The 21,759-nt window shown below is 47.0% G+C and overlaps 1 protein-coding gene across 1 annotated transcript in view; it reads right to left on the minus strand.

Moving 5' to 3' along the window:
* TUB (TUB bipartite transcription factor) overlaps positions 1–20,588 on the minus strand; it is an 83,951-nt gene extending 63,363 nt beyond the window's left edge. The window contains 2 exon segments of the mRNA XM_079105691.1: positions 20,412–20,515; positions 20,517–20,588. Of these exon segments, the coding sequence (XP_078961817.1) occupies positions 20,412–20,515; positions 20,517–20,573 (161 nt within the window). The 5' untranslated portion in view covers positions 20,574–20,588.
* Between the last annotated feature and the right edge of the window lie 1,171 nt (positions 20,589–21,759).

Below are 21,759 nucleotides of genomic sequence, written 5' to 3' on the forward strand. Positions count from 1 at the left end.
AGACCACCTAACTTTGCCATCAATTACAACTCTTCCCAACCTGTAGCGATAGGTCCCTAAAATTCAGCCCTCAAATCTGAGGCTGCTTGAGTCCTCCTCAACTCCTTAAGTTCATCTATTTACACCTGAATGCCCATACAGAAGAGGTCACCAAGCGTGAAATGTCATGCTTGTTGGTAACATCTTGAATTCTGCAGTATTGCCTGACATTAAGGGGTACTAGAAGAGTCTCTCAATATGGAAGACCTAGAGTGGTACAGGAGGCTCTGGGTAGAGAGGTATCAACTTTCAGAAATATGCTGGCCCAGAAATTCAATATGGCCAGGAATCCCTGCCATCCAGTCATTGGCTTTAGATATGCAGTCCACATTATGCATTGGGCCTCCATTTACATAAGTCAAGGTCATAGCCAAAGGGCCACAGGCTCCCAGTAAGCCTCTTGATTCCCAAGTTAGGCAGGCTCCTCATCTTTACCACACAGGAAAAAACCCTGAGCAGGTAGTCTGAGTTCTAGTTCTGACTCTACCATGAACCTACAGTGTGACTTTTCCCTGAAGCCTCAGTTTTATCTATTAAACAAGAGGTTGGATGTAGGATCTCAAAGACTCTTGAAGCCGTGACACAGCCTATGGGTTAGTGAATGCAGGAAAAAGACTCATCAGCTCACGTTATTCAAATTGCACCTGCTGCAAAAGAGAAATGAGCTGAAATCTTCAAGTCTCATTAGAGTCATCACAGCAGGGTCCTCCCTCTGAGGTACACTACTTGTACCCCTCTCCCTCTTCTCCAAGAGTCTCTGCACCAGGTTTAAGTGATACACTCCACCACCCCACCTTTCTCTTCATGAAATTTTCTTTAGGCTTAAAAAGTCAACTTGGTCTGAGGTTGTGTGTCGAAAAGGAGAGATACAGGAGGCCTCTGCCATAGGGTCACACCTGAGACCCATGGTTAGCCACAGAGCTTCCCTTTTAGGCTACGATCATCACAAATCCCATCAGTGTCCCAGGACTGACACTTGGGGATGGTGGTGGAGACAAACCAAAGCTCCAGGTGACCCCTATTTCTCTGCCTGAACCATGGAAAGGCAGGCAGATTCTCCAGGTGCTGAGTACCCTCATCGGCCACTCCACCGAGGGAAAGAATCCCACTACCTCGCCTCATCTGTACACAGGAATGAGCCACCTCCTCAGGACAGCTATTTCTGACCATTCCATTGGGCCAGGAAATACATCCAAGGGATTCCAACATCAATAAATCACAAATAAGGTCCTGTTCAGGAGCCCTGGGCAAGACCCAGTTTCTGTTCTTAGAAAACAAGCCTTGAGATGCCACCCTGAAGCAAGGCGTATCCAGCCCTGGGTGCTTGGATAATGAGGCTGGATGCTCTAGCACCATGATCCCCTCAGTGGTTTTGGGCCATACCTTGACCACATGTGAAATATACCCCCTCCTTGGGTGGGCCTGGCTGAGAATCCCAGGACAGACTGGTGAAGAGAGCCCACACCTCTGGGCCTCTGGTCAGCACCACTTGGCTGGAATCTGGCCAAAGGAGCACAGGAGGATCTGAGAGGAACTAACCAAGCCCACAACAGTCACAGTAAGTGCACTTTGCTAGTGGTTGCACCCTTCCCTAATCCCATGTACATACACACCCTAGTTCATATGGGGGTCTATGGCCACAGAATCACCCACTCTTATCCCACACCTCCCTTCACACCACCCTGAAGATGATCCTCCCTTCCCTCCTCCCCTGACAGCTCACCCAGCGATCTCCCTTCCTTCCTTCCAGTACTTCCTCCTGGATGTTCTCCTGAGGAGGAAAAGAAGGGGTGATTCTCCACACCTCTGCAGCCTCACCTCATCATCCCCACCTGTTGTCTGGGCAGACTGCGAGCACGTAAGGCCTCCTTCAGTGCCCTGGTCTCAGATGCCTCAGAAGGTGAGTTAAGTGACGGACTGGGGTGGAGGGACTGCCACAGGGTGCTCACTCTGAGGGCCCTGCACAGCAGGCAGGCAGGCCAGAATAAGGGCACGAATGGCCAGAGCAGTGGAAATGAAGCGTGGGGTGGGGGTGGGGGCAGCTGAGGCTGGAAGGAGGAGCCTACCAGAAGAGGCACAGGAGTATGGAGCAGCCAGCTGACTTGAAAGGGGGAGAGGCCTTTACTCCAGCGGTAGACGATCCCCCTGAGACCCTGGGTGAACTATGGAGTAATAAGGCCACCCTGATCACCTGTCTAGAGCTGAAGGGGCTTAGGGTTAAGGACAGGGAGCCCCATTGGGTGAGCAGGGAGAAGTACCAGGGGGCAGGGGAGGCCTTGGAACTGCAAAGGGACGAGGACAGGGAGGGTGGGTGACTGAAGTTGATGCAGGGGTGGGGTTCATGAGCTAAAGGTAGAGGGGTGTTGAGTGCTTACCGATCTCTTCGGTGGCCCCGTTTCAGGGGCCCAGGTTTCCTGTGCTGCTTTGAATGCTGAGATCCCATGGGCTGGGGAATGGCTCCTGGGGACAAAATCCCTGTCTCGGCAAAAGAGTGCAAACCCAGAAAGAAGATAAAGTTGTCCTGGCCCCATGGTGGCCAGAGGATGAAGTGCTTGGGGGATGGTCCTGCTTCAGGCTGCACTTGAAGACCTGGAGCCTGTTGAAATGCCTTGTATTCAGCTCAGGACTGAAGCCAGCACAAACCCACTCAGGTGTATCCCTTTATCACCATGGCAACAGTCAGACTAACAACCACCAACACTGATTAATTAGGACATGGAAACCTGTCTGCTGCTCTTGTCCCCCTCCCAAACCCTTCAGGACCAGACTGAATCCTCAAGGTCTCAGCAGCCAAATGCTGGTTTCCATGGCAGCACAGAGACCATGTATCCTTGCTTCTGTAGGTTACTATAGCAACCCATGCAAAGCTAAGTGCACTGAGGACAAAGGCCTCATTTGGAGGAACCGCAACCAGAGGACACATTTCTCTGTTGCTCTCTCTGTAGGAAGCTCTGTGCCAGGGGTCGGGCTCTGTGCTGGAGGTACACACACTGTCTTTTAGAAGCTGTTGGGGGATCTAGGATTTGTTTGTCTGCATGCTCAGACTCTTGACTCCTCTCCACCAAAAAGTGCACTTGGGTGATCTCATCCCCTCATAGGGCTTCACCTCCCCCTAACTCTTACACTGAGAACATCCAAGACAAGGCCTGGTGGGCCCAGCCCTCTTCTGAACTCTAAATCCCCTTTCTGGCTGTTCTCTGGACACAGTGCCCTGGATGTCCCATGGCATCTCACACTGAAGAATGCAGTTCTTGACTTCCTGTGAGTCTGACCATTCATTCTATATCTTCTGTCTCTGTGAGTAACAGTACTCTCATTGTCTCCAGAACAAAGAAGAGTCACAGACTGTCATCTGAGACAATATTACAGATGGCAAAATGAGGTTCAAAGGGAGGAAGGGTCAGAGCCAAGCCAGAAGCAGATTTCCCAATATTGCAAAGAATTGCTGTGCATGGGTAGCTTGCAGGTGGGGCAGGATATGTGTGCCTGCACCTAGAACTGAAGGTCCTATCCCTCTCTCTTTCTCCAACTCTCTCAGGTGTTTTCTGTCCTGCTGCAGACATACTGGATCCTTCCAGTAAATGGGCCTCTCAAAGTTGAAGCTCAGGCCAGCACTTTTCTCAAGTCCTCCTTGGTCCCTACCTGCTCAAGCTCTCAGGTTTAAACATTGGTCCATAAGGTTAGACCAGGAGAAGTGGACCAGAAACAGAAGGCAAACTTATCAACTGTAAGTGAAACCATCTTCTTCTAGGGAGTTTCATCCTCATCCTGAGGCTGGTCCTTGGATTCCCTTGCTATTGAGGTTTCTGCCCATGACACCCTGGGGAGGCCTGAGGAAGGACAATCAAAAAGAATCACAGACCAGCCAAGGTCATCCTTCCAGGGTCACACCTTTCTGGGGCAGGGAGCTCTCTTGAAGTCAAGCTGATGAATAGGTGGTTCTGAAACCTCATCCAGCCCTCTGCTAGCATCAGGGTACTCACTGTTCCCAGAGTGGTCCCTCCACTTCCACAGTTGGCAAATTCTTCACTTTAAGCCCCCAAATATCTCCCTTTGGTTCTGTCCTCCAGAGTGCTACAGAGTATGACTTCTCAGGTCATCACAGCCTTTGCATTCGCTCATTTGAATGAGGAGCACGGCCTTCTAAGGAATGTCCTACTCCTGTCTGTGGCACGATAGGATGACCTACTCCTGCCAAGCGGGGTGGCCATCTGGAAGCTCAAAAGGGAGATCATGGAGTAAAACAGGTGGGACAGAGCGCTTCTGATGCATGTCACCCAAGACCCTCAGCACCCCACTGTGGCAGGCAGCTTGACACTGAGTGGCTGAGTGACCTAGGCCCTGACCTCTACATGACAATACCTCAAGTCCTAGTAATAAGTTGGCATGTTGTTGCCCTTTGGACATTGATATTTCTGAAATGTTTGTTTAACCTTTAGACAAGCTGAGTACAGCCTGGGGGAAGGCAGGGATAGGCTGTTCTTTGGGCCTGGGGAGCCTGTGTTAACAGACTCTGTACAGCACAACTGAGCCCTTCTGTGAGTGAGACCTACCCTCTGCAGGAGGCTGGTTAGGCATCCATGTCTACTACAGTGACTCACTCCCTGTCACAAACAGATCATCACATTTCTTCCTTTAGCCACATGCTGTCCTCTCCCTGGGAGGAATTCAGGCAGATGCAATTTTCTCCACCTCCATACATATCCAGTGATGCTTCAGCTTCCTTTTAGATTAGCATGTCAGGGGCACTGTCAGATGTGCCTGCACTGCCTTGGCTGGATGTGATTATAAGAGTGGAGCAAGACCAGCATGTTCTGTCCCCCACAGTGGTTACCATGGCAACCTCAGGCATTCTTTGAGGTGTTTGAAGGCTGAAGCTAGGTCCAGAGGGATGGAATGGGTGATGGGCAGTCAGGGAAAGCCCTGGAGAGGGTCCTCTGGGTCCCTTGCTACCTCTTGGCCGCTGCTCAGAGAGAAGCCGAGCTACTCTACCCAAGGCAGTAGGCATGAGAGCTGAAGGGAGCTAGGTCAGAGCCCAGACAGAAGTGTGTAGGGCCAGGGCTAGGTAGTCTAAATGAAGTACTCACCTGATGTAGAATTTAAGGACATGTCCAAAACTTTGGTGGGCAAGAGATACAGTAGTTAAATGAGTTCAAAAATGTCCACAATAAACAAAAGATTAGCATTCTAAACAAAGATAGGATCTGATAGGGTTGAAATTAGGGAGAGGCAAGTGAGGTCAAGGCCTGTTAAGTCCAAGTCTGTGTCCTGACTGTGTTAAAATTTTGATTTTGTTATGGATGCTTTTGCATTATTTTGATTTTTAAAAAACATTGCATTGAAATATTTTTTAATCTTGATTACTGAGCTTTTTGGAGGCCCCTTAAATTTTGCACTGGAAGTATATGCTTCCCTTGTGTCACCTACTCCGGGCCCTGGAAGGGAGGGACAGTCTGAGTCAGGAGCAGGGGGCGTGCTGCTACAGTTGAAAATGTATTGTATGTCAAGGAGCCAGAAGATGGGTTCATGTCTGTCAAATGTGGGGATTCCTCTCAGTTCTGAGAGAATCAGATTCAGATTTCACATTACTCTGCAACATGAAGACTGGAAGGCACAGGTGCCTAGCAAGCACCAGGCCCCCCACTACACACCGGGTGACAATGACTCATAAGGTGGCTCCCATCTCCTGCCCTCCCTCAGGCTGTCTGTGAAGGGGAGGGAGGGAAAAGAAGACAGAGGGGAGTGAAGGGGGTGTGCAGGGAAGAAGCTGGCAGTCTCTCACGACTGGGATCAGGAATGGCAGATTAGCTGTAATTGCCTGAAGCTGAGATGTTGTTGATAAATGTTACTAATAATCAACCTTCAGATCTGACACCCAGCTCAGGCTGGGATTACTGTTTTGAATGGAAATCGAACCCAAACCAGTAATTACCCTGGTGAGTGATGCCATTCTTACTCTAGAGCCTGTTCTAGGCAGGAAAATGGCACCTGCGTGTCAGTGAAGACTCCTTTCTGGGTTTACACTCAAGAGCACAAGTTAGCCTAGGATCTTTAAACTGAAGGGGACATGGTCAACATGAACACCCACCCTTCTTCCTAGGACCTGCAGTGCACAAGGGAACCTACCCACCATCTGTAGTCTCCAAGCAGAGTCCAACCTCAGGCCTCACTCCCACTGTCATCTCCCTGTTGGGCTGAGGGGAGATCCCGCGTTGACATTGTCCCCAGCTGTCAGAGCAATTGCTTTGATGGAGGAGTGGCTGCTCCCCAGCACAAGGGCAACCCTCCAGCCTATGTCTGGGACCCTTGGACAGCTGCATACCCTGTTAGACTGGGAAGGACAAAGCTCTAGAGCCCACACCAGCTCTTATCTCTGGTCCCTGTTTGCTCCTGACTTCAAACCAGGGTCAGGTAAGCCTGAAAACTCTACCTGGAAACAAGCAGCATTTCTGGCCCTCCCTGGGTCTCCTTGATGTCTCTCATTTTGTCTATGGAATCCCTAAAATGCTGGCACCACCAGAACAAAGCCAGAGGGGAAAGACTACTCCTGTCTCTGAACTGACCCCTCCCTAGGGTACACTCATGCTTAGGTCCTTCTCCCTGGCTTCCCACAGGGTAGCTGGATACGAAAAGAGCATGTACTAGACAAACTAAGGTGGTATGACCAGGGATGGCAACGCTCTCTCCTGTTCACACATCATTCACCAACAAATACTTTCTGTCCTCTGTGCCACATCAGGCCTGTACTGGGCAAGGGGACCAGGGTGGATCAGAAGTCCCTGTTCTCAGAAGCATAGTGTGGGGTGGGTACCAGCAAGCAGGAAATTGCAACTGCAGGTAGGCCCTGGTGGCCCCTTCCAACCAGGTAACAATGCCCTGAACAATAGTCTGGAGATGTTGATGTGCTCTCTTTGGGGGCAGACGGGGTGAGTCAGGCCCATGGGATTCAGAGTGTGTAACCACAGCCTTTCAAGGCTACCACTGGACCTTGAAGGCGGCAAGCGTCAGAAACACTCAGCACAAGGAGCAGACACCTCAAGCCCGCCACCTAGTGACAGAATAGCAGGAACATGGAAGCAGCGTCTTTAGGCCCAGTAGTTTCCCTCTGATCCTGCCCTGCCTCTGAAATGGCCCCCTGAATTCAGATGGGCAAAGGGGAACCAAGAAAGAGTTTAATTTTGTTTGAAAGACATGGGGCTTGGAGGAAAAAAGCACAATGAGCCCTAGGGTCTGGAATCGCAGGGCAGTGGGCAGGAGCTCCCAGTTCCTCTCCAGGACACACTGGTGCCCTCTAATAATCTGCTCACTCTGCAGTTGTCCTCAACCCTGGGCTTGGCCCAGAGAGGAAGGAAAAGGAAAAGTGTGCCCATAACTGGCCTGCTTAGCCTCACAGGTGCCATGAGAAATATGGGGGTCCCAGAAAACCTGTGCTCGCCATCAGCGCACTCACCTGGCTCCTGTGGCCTAGGAAGGGGTTCCCTTACAACTTGGAGTCAGGCAAGAGTCATCCTCCAGTCCTCAGTTGAGGTTCTGGAATTGAGTTCTAGAATGTGTGCTGCCGGATTCATTTTCCCCTCTTGCCAGACAGGAGTCTCCAGATGTGAGGTAAGCAGTCACTAAAGTAATGTTCCCAGGCATGGAGAGCACTCAGCCTGGAGTGTGCCTGATGTGTGGAGGATGCACAGGGAGGAGGGAGGAAACGTGCCCAGGTGTGGGGGTAGGAGAAAAGAATGGAGAATGTTGCAGGGCAGCATTTGGGAATATCTTACGGTTTCCATAAACTTTATCTTAAAAAACTAGACACTACATATTTCAGGCTTATGAGCCATACTCAACTCCAAGGTTATGGAGAAAAAGCAGCCATAGGCAATATTTAAATAAATAGGTATAAAAATATTTACAAGTAAGCTACAAAAACAGGATGCCAGTTCACTGATCCAGCACAAATACTGCCCATCAAGTGGCTGTCCACACTGCACCCATGACACCACAGACCAGAACAGCCTCACCCCAGCCACTGCCAACAAAGACAAGGTGCTGCTCCTTACCAAGGCTTGGGATGGGGTGGGGTGGGGCCTGGGGTATGCCAGGCATAAGGGTCAGGGTCTGGATCAGGAAGGTAAGAGTGACCAGAAGTTTGGCCAGTCCTGCCCTCCTCATCCTTGCCCCCAGCACTCAGATCAGGGACACTCACCTGCAGCAGGAGGCTCTGTGCTGTTGCTGCTACTCCCACTCCTTCCCTTGGGGGGTCTCTCTTCGTCTAGCTGCTGTCCCTCCAGCCCCTTCCTGATCAGGAAACCCCCAAAGCCAGGCAGGGGGATGGTATGGAACTGCCCCAAGGACAAGCAACCAGACAGATGACACCCCAAAGGTGAGGTGGCATGAGGGGGGAGGAGGTGTAACACGGCACCCGGAGCCAGGAGCTGAGGAGAGATCAGGCTGGAACTGACCCCTGCCCCACGAGGCTGGGACCCTGAGGCTGGGCCCCTCGAGCCCCCACTCTGACCCCAGAACACAGGCAGGGCCTGAACCAGCCTCTGGCCACAGCCTCTATCCCCCGCAGGTGGCGCCGCAGCAAGAAGATAGCCAGGCTCCTGCTTGGGCTCTCCAGTTACATTAAAAGTGAGACTGAGGAAGATGGTATCCAGGCCGCACGGTGGCAGCGTGGGCTCATACAACATTGATGCGGCCCGGATTGCCCCAGAGCCCCTCATAGCAGATGCTATGCTCCAGAGCCCTTCAGAGCAGCACTCCCAGCTCCTTTGGGATGGCTCTGGTGGGCAGGGCAGTGTCCTCCACCCTGCAGTTTATTGCCTATGGTCACACAGTGACTATTTAGCCCAGCAATCTAAGCAGTTTTCTCTGGTGCTTCAGGACCTTGCTTAGTGGGCCAGCACTTTTAGAGACCACCAGCAGTAGCAGAAAAGGCAACTGTTCAAGCAGGCTCCTGGCACTCATCATATCTAGCCTTGGGAAGGGAAGGGCAGGGTACCCATCCCCCACTTTCCAATCCCAGCCGCTGCCCCACTCAGAGAAGGGGCAAAAGAGGGAGTGACCTGGCCAGTCTCTTCCTGCATACACACTCAATTCTCCCTGCACACCTGCTTCCACTTAGATACATGCCAATAGCACACATTCACATGACCACTCTGGGTGACACATGCATCATCTTCCCAGTGGTCCACAAACTCATCAATATGCACTCAGTGTGTACACACCTCAGATGTACCCTTCCTGGTACACACACTCAGATGCACACACAGATGCATACACTCACAAAAGCCTTTCCCAGAGGAGCTCAACCTCCCACTGTGACTGTTTTCAGACAAACTGGGGAGAGAGGGGTAAGGCCACCCAGGATGTCAGGATGTGCAGGGAGGGGTGGGTGCCCCCTTGGTAAATTGTAACATTCTGGCATGGTGTTCAGTTGATTTGCAGTGCCAGAGGGGAAATGGAGGAGGAGCCAGGTTGGGATTCAGTCTTTCCTGAATGTCACCTTGTAAAGAGATAATCCTGGGTCACCATTACCCTGGTGCCAGTCCTCCCTGACTCCAAAGACTCTGCAGACACTGGGACCTCATCTCCCTGACCTGAGCTCTGTGCCCCTCATTCTCTTTTTTTTGCATTATTTACCTGCAGAAACCTGCCTGTTGGGGCAATAGTATGAACAGGCTATTCCCTAAAGACTGCTGACTTCCACATAAGACCCTACATACTACTCTTGGAGTTTTCTTTGTTCATCTCCAACCAGAAGACCAGGATGGATACCTGCCCAAAGCTGCAGAGGGAGGCTGATTGGAAACACACTCCTAAACCCCAAAATCTAACTGCTGTACCTTCAAGGGAGTCCAAACTGCTCAGGATAAAGAGAGAATGAAACAGATCCCTACCTCCTGCCCACTGCCCTTTAAAATCAATCCTCATTGAACCAATGTACCACCACTCCCATTTGCCCATCCAGTCCTCTTGTCTTGGTCTGACCTGCTAAAAATCCATCAGAAGAGAAGCACCTGTATTCCAAAGGCTCTGGGGGCCTCCGCTGCCCAACCCTCTGAGTTAGCACCGTAATGACAGGATCTTCAATCCCAGCCTGTCCTATCCTCATCCCTCTCCTTGGCCTTTCCAATCACAGAACACACAGTGAGGCCTCAGGTCCGTACTCACGGAACATCAGAACATAAAACGTACTTGGTCAACTTTCCAGCCTCTTCAGCTTCAGAGGAAACAGCCCCCTGGCCTGCAAACCAAAGACTTGCTCAGAACCAGAATGGAAATTAGTGAGAGAGTCAGAATCAAATCCCGTACTCCTGACTCCCTTCCCAATTCTCTTTCCAAGATATCTTCCTGCTTCATAAAAACAAGTGCACAGACAGTAAAAGCCATCATCACTTCATCTCCAAATAAGCTGCTTGTAAGTCCAAGTGCCAAAGTGCTCAGCCTGGCTGTTCCCAGCCCTGCTCTGCTGCTTTACAGTCCCCTCAGCTCCTCTGCTAATTCTGCCTCTTCAGCAGTGAAGACTTGAGGGAGGTGGGCTCATCCTTGTGTCCCTCTGTGGTGGGTCCAAGTCTTATGAACAGAGGGTCTGTTTCAATATCCTGATCTACTCAAGTTCTCCCTGTCCCTCATGGAGGAGCTGAGCCTTATCATGCATGCCTCAGGCACTGGCAAGGTCCCCAATCCCTGGGTCTCCATCTGACCCTGCTTCTTATCCCTGGCCTGGGGCCCTACAACTGTGCTCCTCTCACCCAACTCATCTCAACTGGTGACTACCCATTCTCATGCATCTTCAAACTCGACCGCTTTCCAAAATGTAGTCCCCATCTTTCTCATCTTTCTCCCCTTCCTGCCCACTCTCCATACAGAGTCCCTATGTACCTTGGGGAAAGGCCTGCCTGGGTCACTACCCATCTCTCTGTATCTAGAAACTGCCTAACTTTCAGATTTAACTGGAAAGAAAAGTCCTGGTATTAGTGGATGTACCCCCCGTCATGTGCCAGGTAATAATGACAATAGCTAACAATCAAATAGCATTCATTATGTGCCAGACACTCTTAAGTACTCTGCATTTATTAGGCCTTGCACCTGGTCACTCATCTAATCCTTAAAACCATGCTGTGAGACACATCATCTCCATTTTAAAGATGAGGAAATGGAGGCTTACAGCAGTTAAGCAGCTTTCCCAAGGTCACACATGCTCTGTGCAAATGACCTGAATACTGTGAAGGAACAACTTTCTGGAACACTAAAAGGCAGAAGCAGAACTACTGTCGCAAAATCTCTGAACTCCAGCATCTCCTCCTACCCCAGCCCTAACCTCTGGCCAAATATGTGTGGCTTTGCCGGTGCCAAATCAGGTTCAAGAACCTGGTGAACCCAATTTTTGAAAACAGGAGCACATAATTTTTTAGTGCTCATTTCTCCCAAGATTGTAAACTCAGCCTTAGTACAAAAAGGCAACTTCTACCATCAGAATTTGTCTACTTCCTCATCTTGACACCAACTGGCCTGCACAAGCAGTACACCCTGTTTGAAAACCAAGGGGCCAAGGAAAACTATACCGAGGTATGTGGTCGAGGAGGTTAGTGTGATTCCCTTGTCACCAACAAACACCAGGCTAATTAAATCTCAAGCTTTACTTCACCTAATCCTGTAGTGGATGTGTGTGGTCACTTTCTGTGAATTCACAGCATACCTGAAAAGATCTACAAGTAGTATCTCATTGAATTTTCACAGAGGGTTTTCACTGTAAGTAAAATCCTCACCCCCATTTTGTAGGTAGGGAAACTGAGACTGGAAATAAACTATTTGATATGCTTCTAAATTGTTTGACCTTTTTTTCTTTTCTTTTCACAAGTGAAAAATATGATTTTTTAAATCAACAAAGCAATAAGTTTGCCTTTTAATGTCTCATATTTACTCAGCTAGGAAAAAGTGTACCTGAGATGTGTACCCAGATCTAATACATAGATTCAGGTTCTAGTGTACCCATGTGCTATCTCAGGGATCCACTCTCTCAGGAGTCTCAGCCTTCCCTAGACAAGTGCCATGTCATGCTCCCCTGTATTGCTTTCTCATTTAAAACTTAACTACAAAGCTACAGTAATCAAAACAGTGAGGTAGTGGCATAAGGATAGGTATAAAGACCAATGAAACAGACTTGAGATTCCAGAAATAAACCTACACATCAGTGGCCAATTGATCTTTGACAAGGGTTCATTCAGTGGGAGACAAAATCGTCTCTTTAACAAATGGTGCTGGGATGACTGAATCTCCACAGACAAAAGAATGAAGTTGGACTCCCACCTAATGCCACACACAAAAACTAACTAAAAATGGATCACTGACCTAAAGACAACTCTTAAACCACAAAACAGAAGGAAGGTAAATCTTCAAGACCTTGGATTTGGCAATGGAGTCTTAAACTTAAGCAACAAAAAAAGAAAACAGATACACTGGACTTCATCAAAATTAAAAACTGTTGTGCTTCAAATGACCTTACCAAGAAAGTAAGAAAACAATCTACAGAATGGAAGAAAATGTTTGCAAATCATGCATCTTATGAGTTTAATATCCAGAATACATTAATAATCCTGCAACTCAACAACAAAAAGACAAACAACCTGATTTTAAAATAGGTAAAGGAGCCAGGCATGATGGCACACACCTATAATCCCAGCCACTCTGGAGGCTGAGGCAGAAGGATCACAAGTTTGAGGTCAGTCTTAGCAATTTATCAAGATCCTAAACAACTGAGCAAGACCCTGTCTCACAATAAAACATAAAAAGGGCTGGGGATGTGGCTCCCTGGTTAAGTGCCCCTGGGTTCAGTCTCCAGTACCAAAACAGAACAAAACAAAACAATGAGTAAGGGACTTGAACAGACACTTCACAAAGATATACAAATGGCTCATAAACACATGAAAAAATGCTCAACATTATTTTCCATTAGGGGAATGCAAATCTAAACCACAACAGGACACCACTTCACACATACTAAGATGGTTTTGACAGTAATAACACAGAAATTAACAGGTATTTGTGAGGATGTAGAGAAAGTGAAACCCCTGTTCATTGCTGTGGGTATATAAGCTAGCAAAGCTAGCTTACAAAACTGTTTCCTCCAAAAAACTAAACACAGCATTTCCATAAGATCCAGCAACTGCATTCCTAGATATATACCCCAAAGAACTGAAAACAGAGACACAAATACTTGTACAACAATATTCATTATAGCATTTTCACAATAGTCAAAAGGTGGAAACTACTCAAGTGTTCATCCACACATGAATGGATAAATGAGGTGTATATGTATGTACAATAGAATATTACTCAGTCCAAAAAGAAATGAAGTTCTCATATTTGTTACAACATTGATGAACCTTGAAAATATTATGCTAAGTGAAAGAAACCAGAAACAAGAGGAAAAATATTGTATGGTTCCATTTATGTGAAATATCTAGAATAGGAAGGAGTCATAGAAACAGAAAGTAGATTAGAGGTTACCAGGGGATAGAGAGAGGGGTGAATGAGGAGTTATTCCTTAGTGGGTAGAGAGTTTCTGTTCAGGATGAAAAAGTTTTGAAAATAGGGTGATGGTATACACAACATTATGAACATAACTGATGTCACTGAATTGTATGCTTAGGACCACTGAAATTGTTCATTTTATGTTATGTTTACCACCATTAAAATACCCCAGATATTCTGCTATATGCTAGCAATAAACAATTAGAAATTAGAATATTAAATATATCATTTATAATATCAAGAAATATGCAATGTTTATGGATAAATCTTAAAAAAGAGGTAAGGCTTATATACTGAAAACTATAAAATATGCCAAGAAATTAATATCTAAATAAAGAGTTATACCATGTTCATGGGTAAGAAAGCCTACTATTATTAAAATTCATCTCTTCCTAAATTGATCTATAGATTCAACAAAATCCCCATCAAAATCCAAGCAGGCTTTTTTTTTTTTAACCACTCAAAAGACTTATTGTTGAATTAATGTGAAATTGAAAAAACTTAAAACAGTCAAAACAACTCTGAAAAAGAACAAAGTTGAAGGCGTTAAACTACCTAATTTCAAGACTTATTAAAAGTTACAGTAATTAAGGCAGTGTGTTATTGACATTATAAAGACAAATAGAATAATGGAACGGACTAGAGAGTATAGACATAAATTTAAAATAAGAACAACTAATCTCCTCCTCCCCACTCCCACTCCCCCTTCTCTTCTTTGTTTCAACTTCTGGGCTCAAGTCCTCCTCCTGCCTCAGCCTCCTAAGTAGCTGCAACTACTGGCTTAATGCAACATGCCTAGTCCTGATTGTCAATGAAGGTTCAAAGTAGAAATAGTAGTCTTTTCAACAAATGGTGCTGAAAGATTGGATATTATTTTCTAATGAAACTACCATATACAAAAGTTACTGTGAAATGTAGCACAGACCTAAATTTAAAACATAAAATTAGAAAATTCCTAGGAGAAAACCTTTGTCACGTTGACTTCGGCAGTGATTTCTTAGACATGAAATCAAAAGGACAATCCATAAAAGAACAAATTGATAAACTGAATTTCATGAAAAGTAAAACCTTCTACACTTGAAAATACATAAGAGAATAAGAAAAAAGCAACAAATTGGGGGAAAATATTGGAAGTTATATATCTGATTCACAAACTAGGACATACATAACAGAAGTCTCAAAACATGATTTTAAAAAAGGGAAAATATTTTAAAGACATCTTCTCCAAAATGAAAAGACAAATGGATGGCAAATAAGCATGTGAACAGCCACTAAATATTGCTAGTCATTAGGGAAAAAAAGAATCACAATGATGTTCCTCCTAGGATGGGTAAGGTTAAAAGGACTGACTGTACTAGCTTGTCCAAGGATGTGGAAGAACTGGAAATCTCATACACCACTCACAAAAAATGTACAATGGTACGTATACCCACTTTGGAAAAGTTGTTCAGTTCTTAGAAAGTTAAATGTACACTTATATGATCCAGTCATTCCCCTGCTAAGTATTTACCCACAAGAAATAAAAACATACATTCGCACATAGATCTGTACTTAAATATTCACAAAAGCTCTATTTGTAACAGCCATAAACTGGAAACAACACAATGTCTACAAATAGGTGAATGAATAAACAAACTGTAGTATGACCCAAATAGTACTCAGCAATAAAAAGGAATGATCTACTGATTCATGTAACAAGGAAAGATATCAAAAGAAGGGTATACTGCATGATTCCATTTATACAAAATTCTAAGAAATACAAACAAATCGGATGGGTGATTCTCTGAGGATCAGGCCCAGGATGTGGGAGTTGGGAGTGAAGCAGGTACTGGCCTGCAAGGACGCACTGGCCTGCTTGGTGCTCCCAAAATTTTAGGCACACTCCTACCTCAGGACCTTTTTACTTGCTGCTCTCCCTCCATAAAACATTATTCCCATTAGAAATCTGATTCATTGTCTCACTTTTCTACATCTCTGCTGAAATACCATCTTATCAGAAAGTTTTCCTGAGTATCACAGAGCAATCTGCCACCACTACTATTGCCTACTGCAGGTCAACTCTTACTCTGCTTTGTTCTTCTCTGCATTTATTTCATTTATATATAAATAAAATTATCTATATCTCCCCTCACTGAACAGTAAGAACTATGAGATCAGTGACTGTCAAGTTTACTGCTTTTTCTCCAGTATTTAAAACATTGCCTGGCATTTAGGAAGGGCTCAAAAATTAAATATTGAATGAACAGATTACCTTAAGAGGCAGACACTATTATTGTCTTTTAAAGATGGGGGTTAAGTCACTAGTTTAAAGTCACATAATCAGTAATTGGTGGAGCCCAATCACATTAACTACAAAATCAAAGTTCTGAGCAGTTATGCTGCTTCATCTCCAAGTCTGAGTGGCCAAATGATGAACAGATTATTATAAAATTAGCAGTTAAAGTGACTTCCTATGGGAACAGAAATCAAATTTGTTCCTCTAGAAGGCAATCAGATGATAGCCAAAATGTGAAACTAACAACCTCCTTTTGAGGAGTTAGTTAGTTATCTAATTAAATAATCAGATAGAAGAGGGAAATATTACATATACAAGCATGTTCATCATAGAATTGTTTATAATAGCAAAGAATTGGAAATGACAGAAAGTTCCCACGAGGGAATTATTGAAGTGGAGGGGAAGTGATGTTGAGTCAGGAAGTGACAGAAGATCAAACCAGATGGTTCAATTTTTCTGAAGAGCAGGAGGCAAGGTCATTTGCTTAGAGACTGGGGGTGTGGCAAGGGCCACACAGGGAGGGGTCTTGAGCATGACGAAGGTTTAGAAGAGATTTTGTGGGCAAGTGGAGTGAAGTGTACATGGAGAAGTAGAAAAGACCGAGAGATGGTACAGGTAGCCCACTAAAGATGAAGACTATGGCAGTGGTGACAAGCTGCACAGCTATGTCATTTCTGTGGTAGCACTGTGGTGTCAGGGTAAGAACACTGACACTGCAGGTCTGGAGCTGTACTGAGCATATGCAAGGGAACATAAACTGCTGGATGAGTGATTCAAATAATCTACTGCATGGCTCAAGCCAGGAGAAGAAGAGGTGAGGAAAAGGCCAGCAGGCCAGGAGCAAATAGAGTGACAAGGCACTAGACAGTCCTATGCTGTGGCAAGAGCAATGCCACAGGGCAGTGCCTGAGGCCAGAGAGTGGGATACCACACTGTCTGAGATCAGAAGAGGAGCAATTCTAGGTGTCAACATCTAGGAATTTGTCATGTGAATAACTGGAGCAAAGTCTCTAGAACGAGACAGTCCAGAAATTTCTAGTGAAGAGCTTTGGTCATTGGCATGGGCACTAAAGAAAAATGCCTGGAGTTGAGTGGAAACAAAATGATTCACTAAGTGTCAAGCTGTTGAAAACCAAAGAAGTTATTCATACCTACTTTATGTCAGTCATTTTATAAACATTTTTTCATTTTATCTTCATATAATCAGTGGTCTAGGTAAGAAAAGATAGACAAAACGGCTATACTTGGAGCGCTTACCACCCATGTCAAAGTGTTGAGGAGCTCATTGGGCTAGGAGGATATTGAAAAGAGAACAGCAAGTTATCGGCAAAGGGTCTGATTTTGAACATGCTGAATCCAGGTGTTGGTGGAATATCTAGATGAAGATTATACCCAAGTGCTTGGAGATCTAGGGCTAAGGTTCAGCACAAAGGCTGTGGTTGAAGATACGAATTTCTTTGTTAAAAGCATGAAGGTGGTAACTGAAACAAGACTGAGAATAAAATGGAAAAGTATAGAATGGAAGAGAGGAGATCTTTGGCATGTGTTCTCATCCAGACAATGGGAACCAAAAGGAGTCAGCTATTTAAAAATGTGGACTATAAAATGGAACTATATTATTTGCAGCCCTCCAAGAGATGAGGCTTATTTTTCCAATCCTTAAATATGGGTTGGTACTGTAACTTTATTGACCAAAACAAGATGACACAGTGTGAGTTCCAAAATTAGGCCTCGAGATGTCATCTTCTGCTCTGTCACTGGGAACGCTTCCACCACCATATGAACTAATAAAGCCTCTGGAAGACGAGAGGGCATGTGGAAAGAGACCCTGGCTGTTCTGATCTTCCCACCTGAGGCGCCAGATATGTAAGCAAGCCTAGCCCAGCAAAGATGAGCCTGAACCAGATCACGAGAACTGTCACTGAGCTCAGCCCAAATTGCAGATCCACAGAATCTTGAGCTAATTAAAACAAACAAACAAACAAACAAAAACAGTTGTTAGTTGCACCCACTAGGTTTAGGAGGGTTTTGTTACATAGCAATAGATAACCCATACTAATTTGGCTCCAGAAGCAAGGGGAAAATAGCTTAAACACACTGAAGGGAAGTCAACTGGGACAGGGACTTGAAGAGTGGTTTTCAGGTTTAAAGATGGAAAGGCAGAAGCCAGAGGAAAGAGTTGGAAAATGTGTTTTAACTACAGTGGTTACTCATAGGGTTGGGACTTGGGAAAGGAGCAGCAGAATCACAGAGTTTTACTTTTAATACTTCCATACCTTATGCATGTGTTGTTTGTGTAATATTTTCATCAACTTATTAAGGATTGTATAATCTTTTGAATAAGTCAATATTCATGTTTTAAAAACCAAGTACTAATTAGAAAATGGAAATGAGCAGTATAGACCAGTGTTTCCAAAGAACAGTCTAACCAGCTGTATCACAATCATCTGGGAACTTCTACACAAATATCGAGTCCAGGGTCCTACCCTTGAATATTCTGATTAAGTAAGCTTGGACAAGGGGCACAGAAGCTGTTTTCTTCATATAGCTTCCCAGATGTTGAAGCTGTCAAGGTGAGAAGAAAAGAGTTCTAAAGGTAGAATTCCAGAAATGTCTGCATTTTGGTGTCTAAAAAGGTGAAAAAGATTTTTAAACTAAGCTTCTGAACACCAGGGTCCTCAGAGACATCTATAATACATATTAAGAAAAGAACATTTATTGCATGGTTTCTATGTCCCAGGAGTATGCTAAGCCCTTTATGACCTGATCTTATGCTCACAATATTTTCCCATTTTACAGATAAAGAAACTGAGGCCCAGAGAGGGGTTGCTAAGGTTAGCAAAGTGGAATTAGGATTTGAATCCAGATTGTCTAATCCCAGAGTCTTTCTGCTTTAGTTTGCTTTTGCAGAGAAAAACAAAATCTACTTATGGCTTAGAATTAGCTCCATTTCAGGTTTTTCTCTTATATGTGTATTAGGCCTTTGGCACCTGCTATCACATATTTCTAGCAGACACTAGATACTGATAATCATGGGAAAGGAGTTACCTCTTTGTATTTGCAGGGCCCAGCACATGGTTTGCATTCAATAGGTTTGTTGAATAAGTACATGAAAGTGTGATTTGTGATCTGAACAGAAGCTAGTCGGTTTTGTTAAGATTAATCTTCCAAAAATTTTTGAGTTCTCTATAGAGAACACTGCTTTTCAAATGAGCAAACTTACTGGAATTGTGAAGAGCAGATTGCTAGGGTTGTGCATTCATTAAGGGCTGATGAAGAAAGAAAATCAGCTAATTCTGACAATATTTTTCCCCCAAAGAGGTAATGAATGAAAAGAAGGAGGTGGCCCAGGGTGCACGTATCTTGAGGGAGACAGGATAAACTCGGACTGCTTTACAGGCTAAGAAATCATCAGTAAAGAGGGAAGGTGAAGATAGAGGAGACAGATGGGATCAATGGGAGGCAGCCCTAGGGAAGGCGAAAAGGGGTCCTAGGGGAATTAGCCTTGGGAAGGAGAGAAACTGTTCCTCTGAATCCAGGAAAACAAGGGCTGTCAAAGATTCCGCAGGGTTTTTTCTCAGAGTGAAGGGAAGAAGAGCAGCAGGAAGCCACACTTCAGGCAAGAAAAATTAATCCAGTTAATGAAGTTTCTCTTCTGGACTTCACAACATTTAAGGCCATGGATCGGAAAATTTAGCTCCAGAATTCTGGAGATAGTCATGGGATTGCGAACATTTTTTTTTTTTTTTTTTAACTACGATCTACTATCGGAAAGGTTTCAGTTTAAATGAAGGGGCGGCATTTAACACACCAAAAAATAACGGACATAATCTCGGAATAAATCTCCGTTTATCACCAACTCATTCGGTTGTCCTTATTTTTCTCCAGTAGCCAGGGAAGATGATTCCACCCTCCAGGACAAGTGCGTGGGGAGCGCTGCTCCAAACCGCCCACGCCAGCAGCCGCTTTCCCTCGCCGCGGGGCGGGCGGGAGCCTGGCAACCCTGCAGCTCCGGGCGCCGCTACTGCGCCCAGACCGCCCGCCTCCGGCTGCCATCCCACCCCGCCGACAAGACAGCCTCGCAGGTCCAGGGCCGCGAGCCCGGCACTCGTCCCCTCGAGGGCCAGAGGGGCGCAGACCCGCGGCGTGCGGGGCGGGGAGCCGCCTGGGTCCAGGGACGCCCCTCCCCGCGCGCTCCGCAGCCCCACCCGGCCTCGCAGCCCCACCACGCCTCTCCGCGCGGCGCGAGCGCCCACCGCAGCCCGCGGGGCAGCCGGGGTGGGGGCGGGGGCGACAGCTCGCAGGTCGCAGTGCCGCTTGCACTCCTCGGTCAGGTCGCCCCGCAAATGTGAGGACACCCTCCCCCGAGCTCTCGCTCCGAGGCCCTGGGAACCCGGCGTCCTGGAAGCCAGCCTGGGCGTCCGGGCGCCCGAGTCTACCCCGGCGGGTCTGGGAGCTCAAGCCCGCTCTCACCCCGGATGCCGGCAGCTCCCGCGGGAATGCGAGCGTCAGCAGCGCCCACGCGGCGCCACCTGAGGGCCGGCGAGCCATCCTCCGGCGCGCGCCCTACCTGTCGTAGCTCCAGCGGCTGTAGGAAAGGGTCCGGTGGCTGCTGACTCCCTCCATCGCCGCCTCCGGACTCGGCGGCTGGCTTCGCGGGCGGCGGTAGCGGCTGCGCGGGGCTCAGCTCTCTCGTGCTACCGGCCGGGGCGCGGGCGGAGGACTGTACCATTCGCCCCCCGGGGGTGACCCCCTCTGGCTCTGCCAATGGCAAGAGCGCGCGGGCTGCGGGGACCCGGGCCCGTGGGAACCCCTCCCCTGCGCGCGGGTCTCGCGGGGGCGCGGCTGCGGCAGCCTGACTGCTTATTTATTTATTTCCGATGTGTGCTGCTTGTCGTCATGGCAACCGCTCCGTCTTTTCCGGCGTCACTAGGACACCGCTCCTTTCAAACCTTCCCGGGACCGGGATTGCTAAGAGGCCGTTCTGCTCGCGTGGGAATCCCGGATACGCTCTCCCTACTCAAGACCCCTCTGCAGAGACGACCTGGGTCCTCCCTCCTGGGCGGCTTCATCGTTGTTTCCTCTCACCTTCCACCGACAGGTTACCTTCTTGAGAATGGGAACACCCATCCCCCTAATTTCCTAGATTCTGCCATCTCCCCACCCAACGTCGAAGTCATTCTTTAACCATCGCTCCCTCCCCTCACGTTGCCCTCCCCCTTGCCAGAAATGGAAATAAACTCTTCCCTTACAGGATTCCCTGAGCACCGCTACCTAGCATATTGTGGCCCTCTTGGGTTCCGAAAACCAAGCTCTGTAAACACTTCCATTTCTAGGCCATCTCGTTCTGTTTATGTCCCTTTGTGCTTTCACTTCACTACTACTAAAAATCCTTTGGAAAATATCCAGTTGTCTTGGCCCAAAAAGGGAAAGTGTCTTCTCTGTCTAGACCTGGCTGATGAGTACCCAGGAACCGGTAAGAGGAGGAGCCGCATGGGCGGGGCAGGTGCATAGAGGAGAAGTTGCTGAAGCTTTCTTGTCCACCAGGCCCCGCTCCCTTCCCTTCCCCCACCCGGGACTGCTGGCCTCAGGGATTTAGAGGTATAATCTACTTGCAGAGGTCACAGAAGCCTAAGAAGACCTTTCAGGACAGCTGTTGTGGAAAGGCTATGCTAACTTCTCCTCAGGGTCAGGGTCAGAGTGGGGGTGCCAAGGCACGCTGGAGGTGCAGTACAGGGGAGGTGGGGTTGAGCTTCGCTATAGAAGATCCTGGCAACTCCCGTGAAGCTCGAGTTAACTTTATGAGTTATAGAAGTTGCTGCTGACATTGCAGCTCTCAAATGTGCAATGTAATTTGTCCCGCAGTGTGGTTTTGTTTGTTTTGGTATTGGGGATTGGACCCAGGGATGCTTTACTGA

Source organism: Sciurus vulgaris, assembly GCF_902686455.1.
Source record: "Sciurus vulgaris genome assembly, chromosome: 11".
NCBI lineage: Eukaryota > Metazoa > Chordata > Mammalia > Rodentia > Sciuridae > Sciurus > Sciurus vulgaris.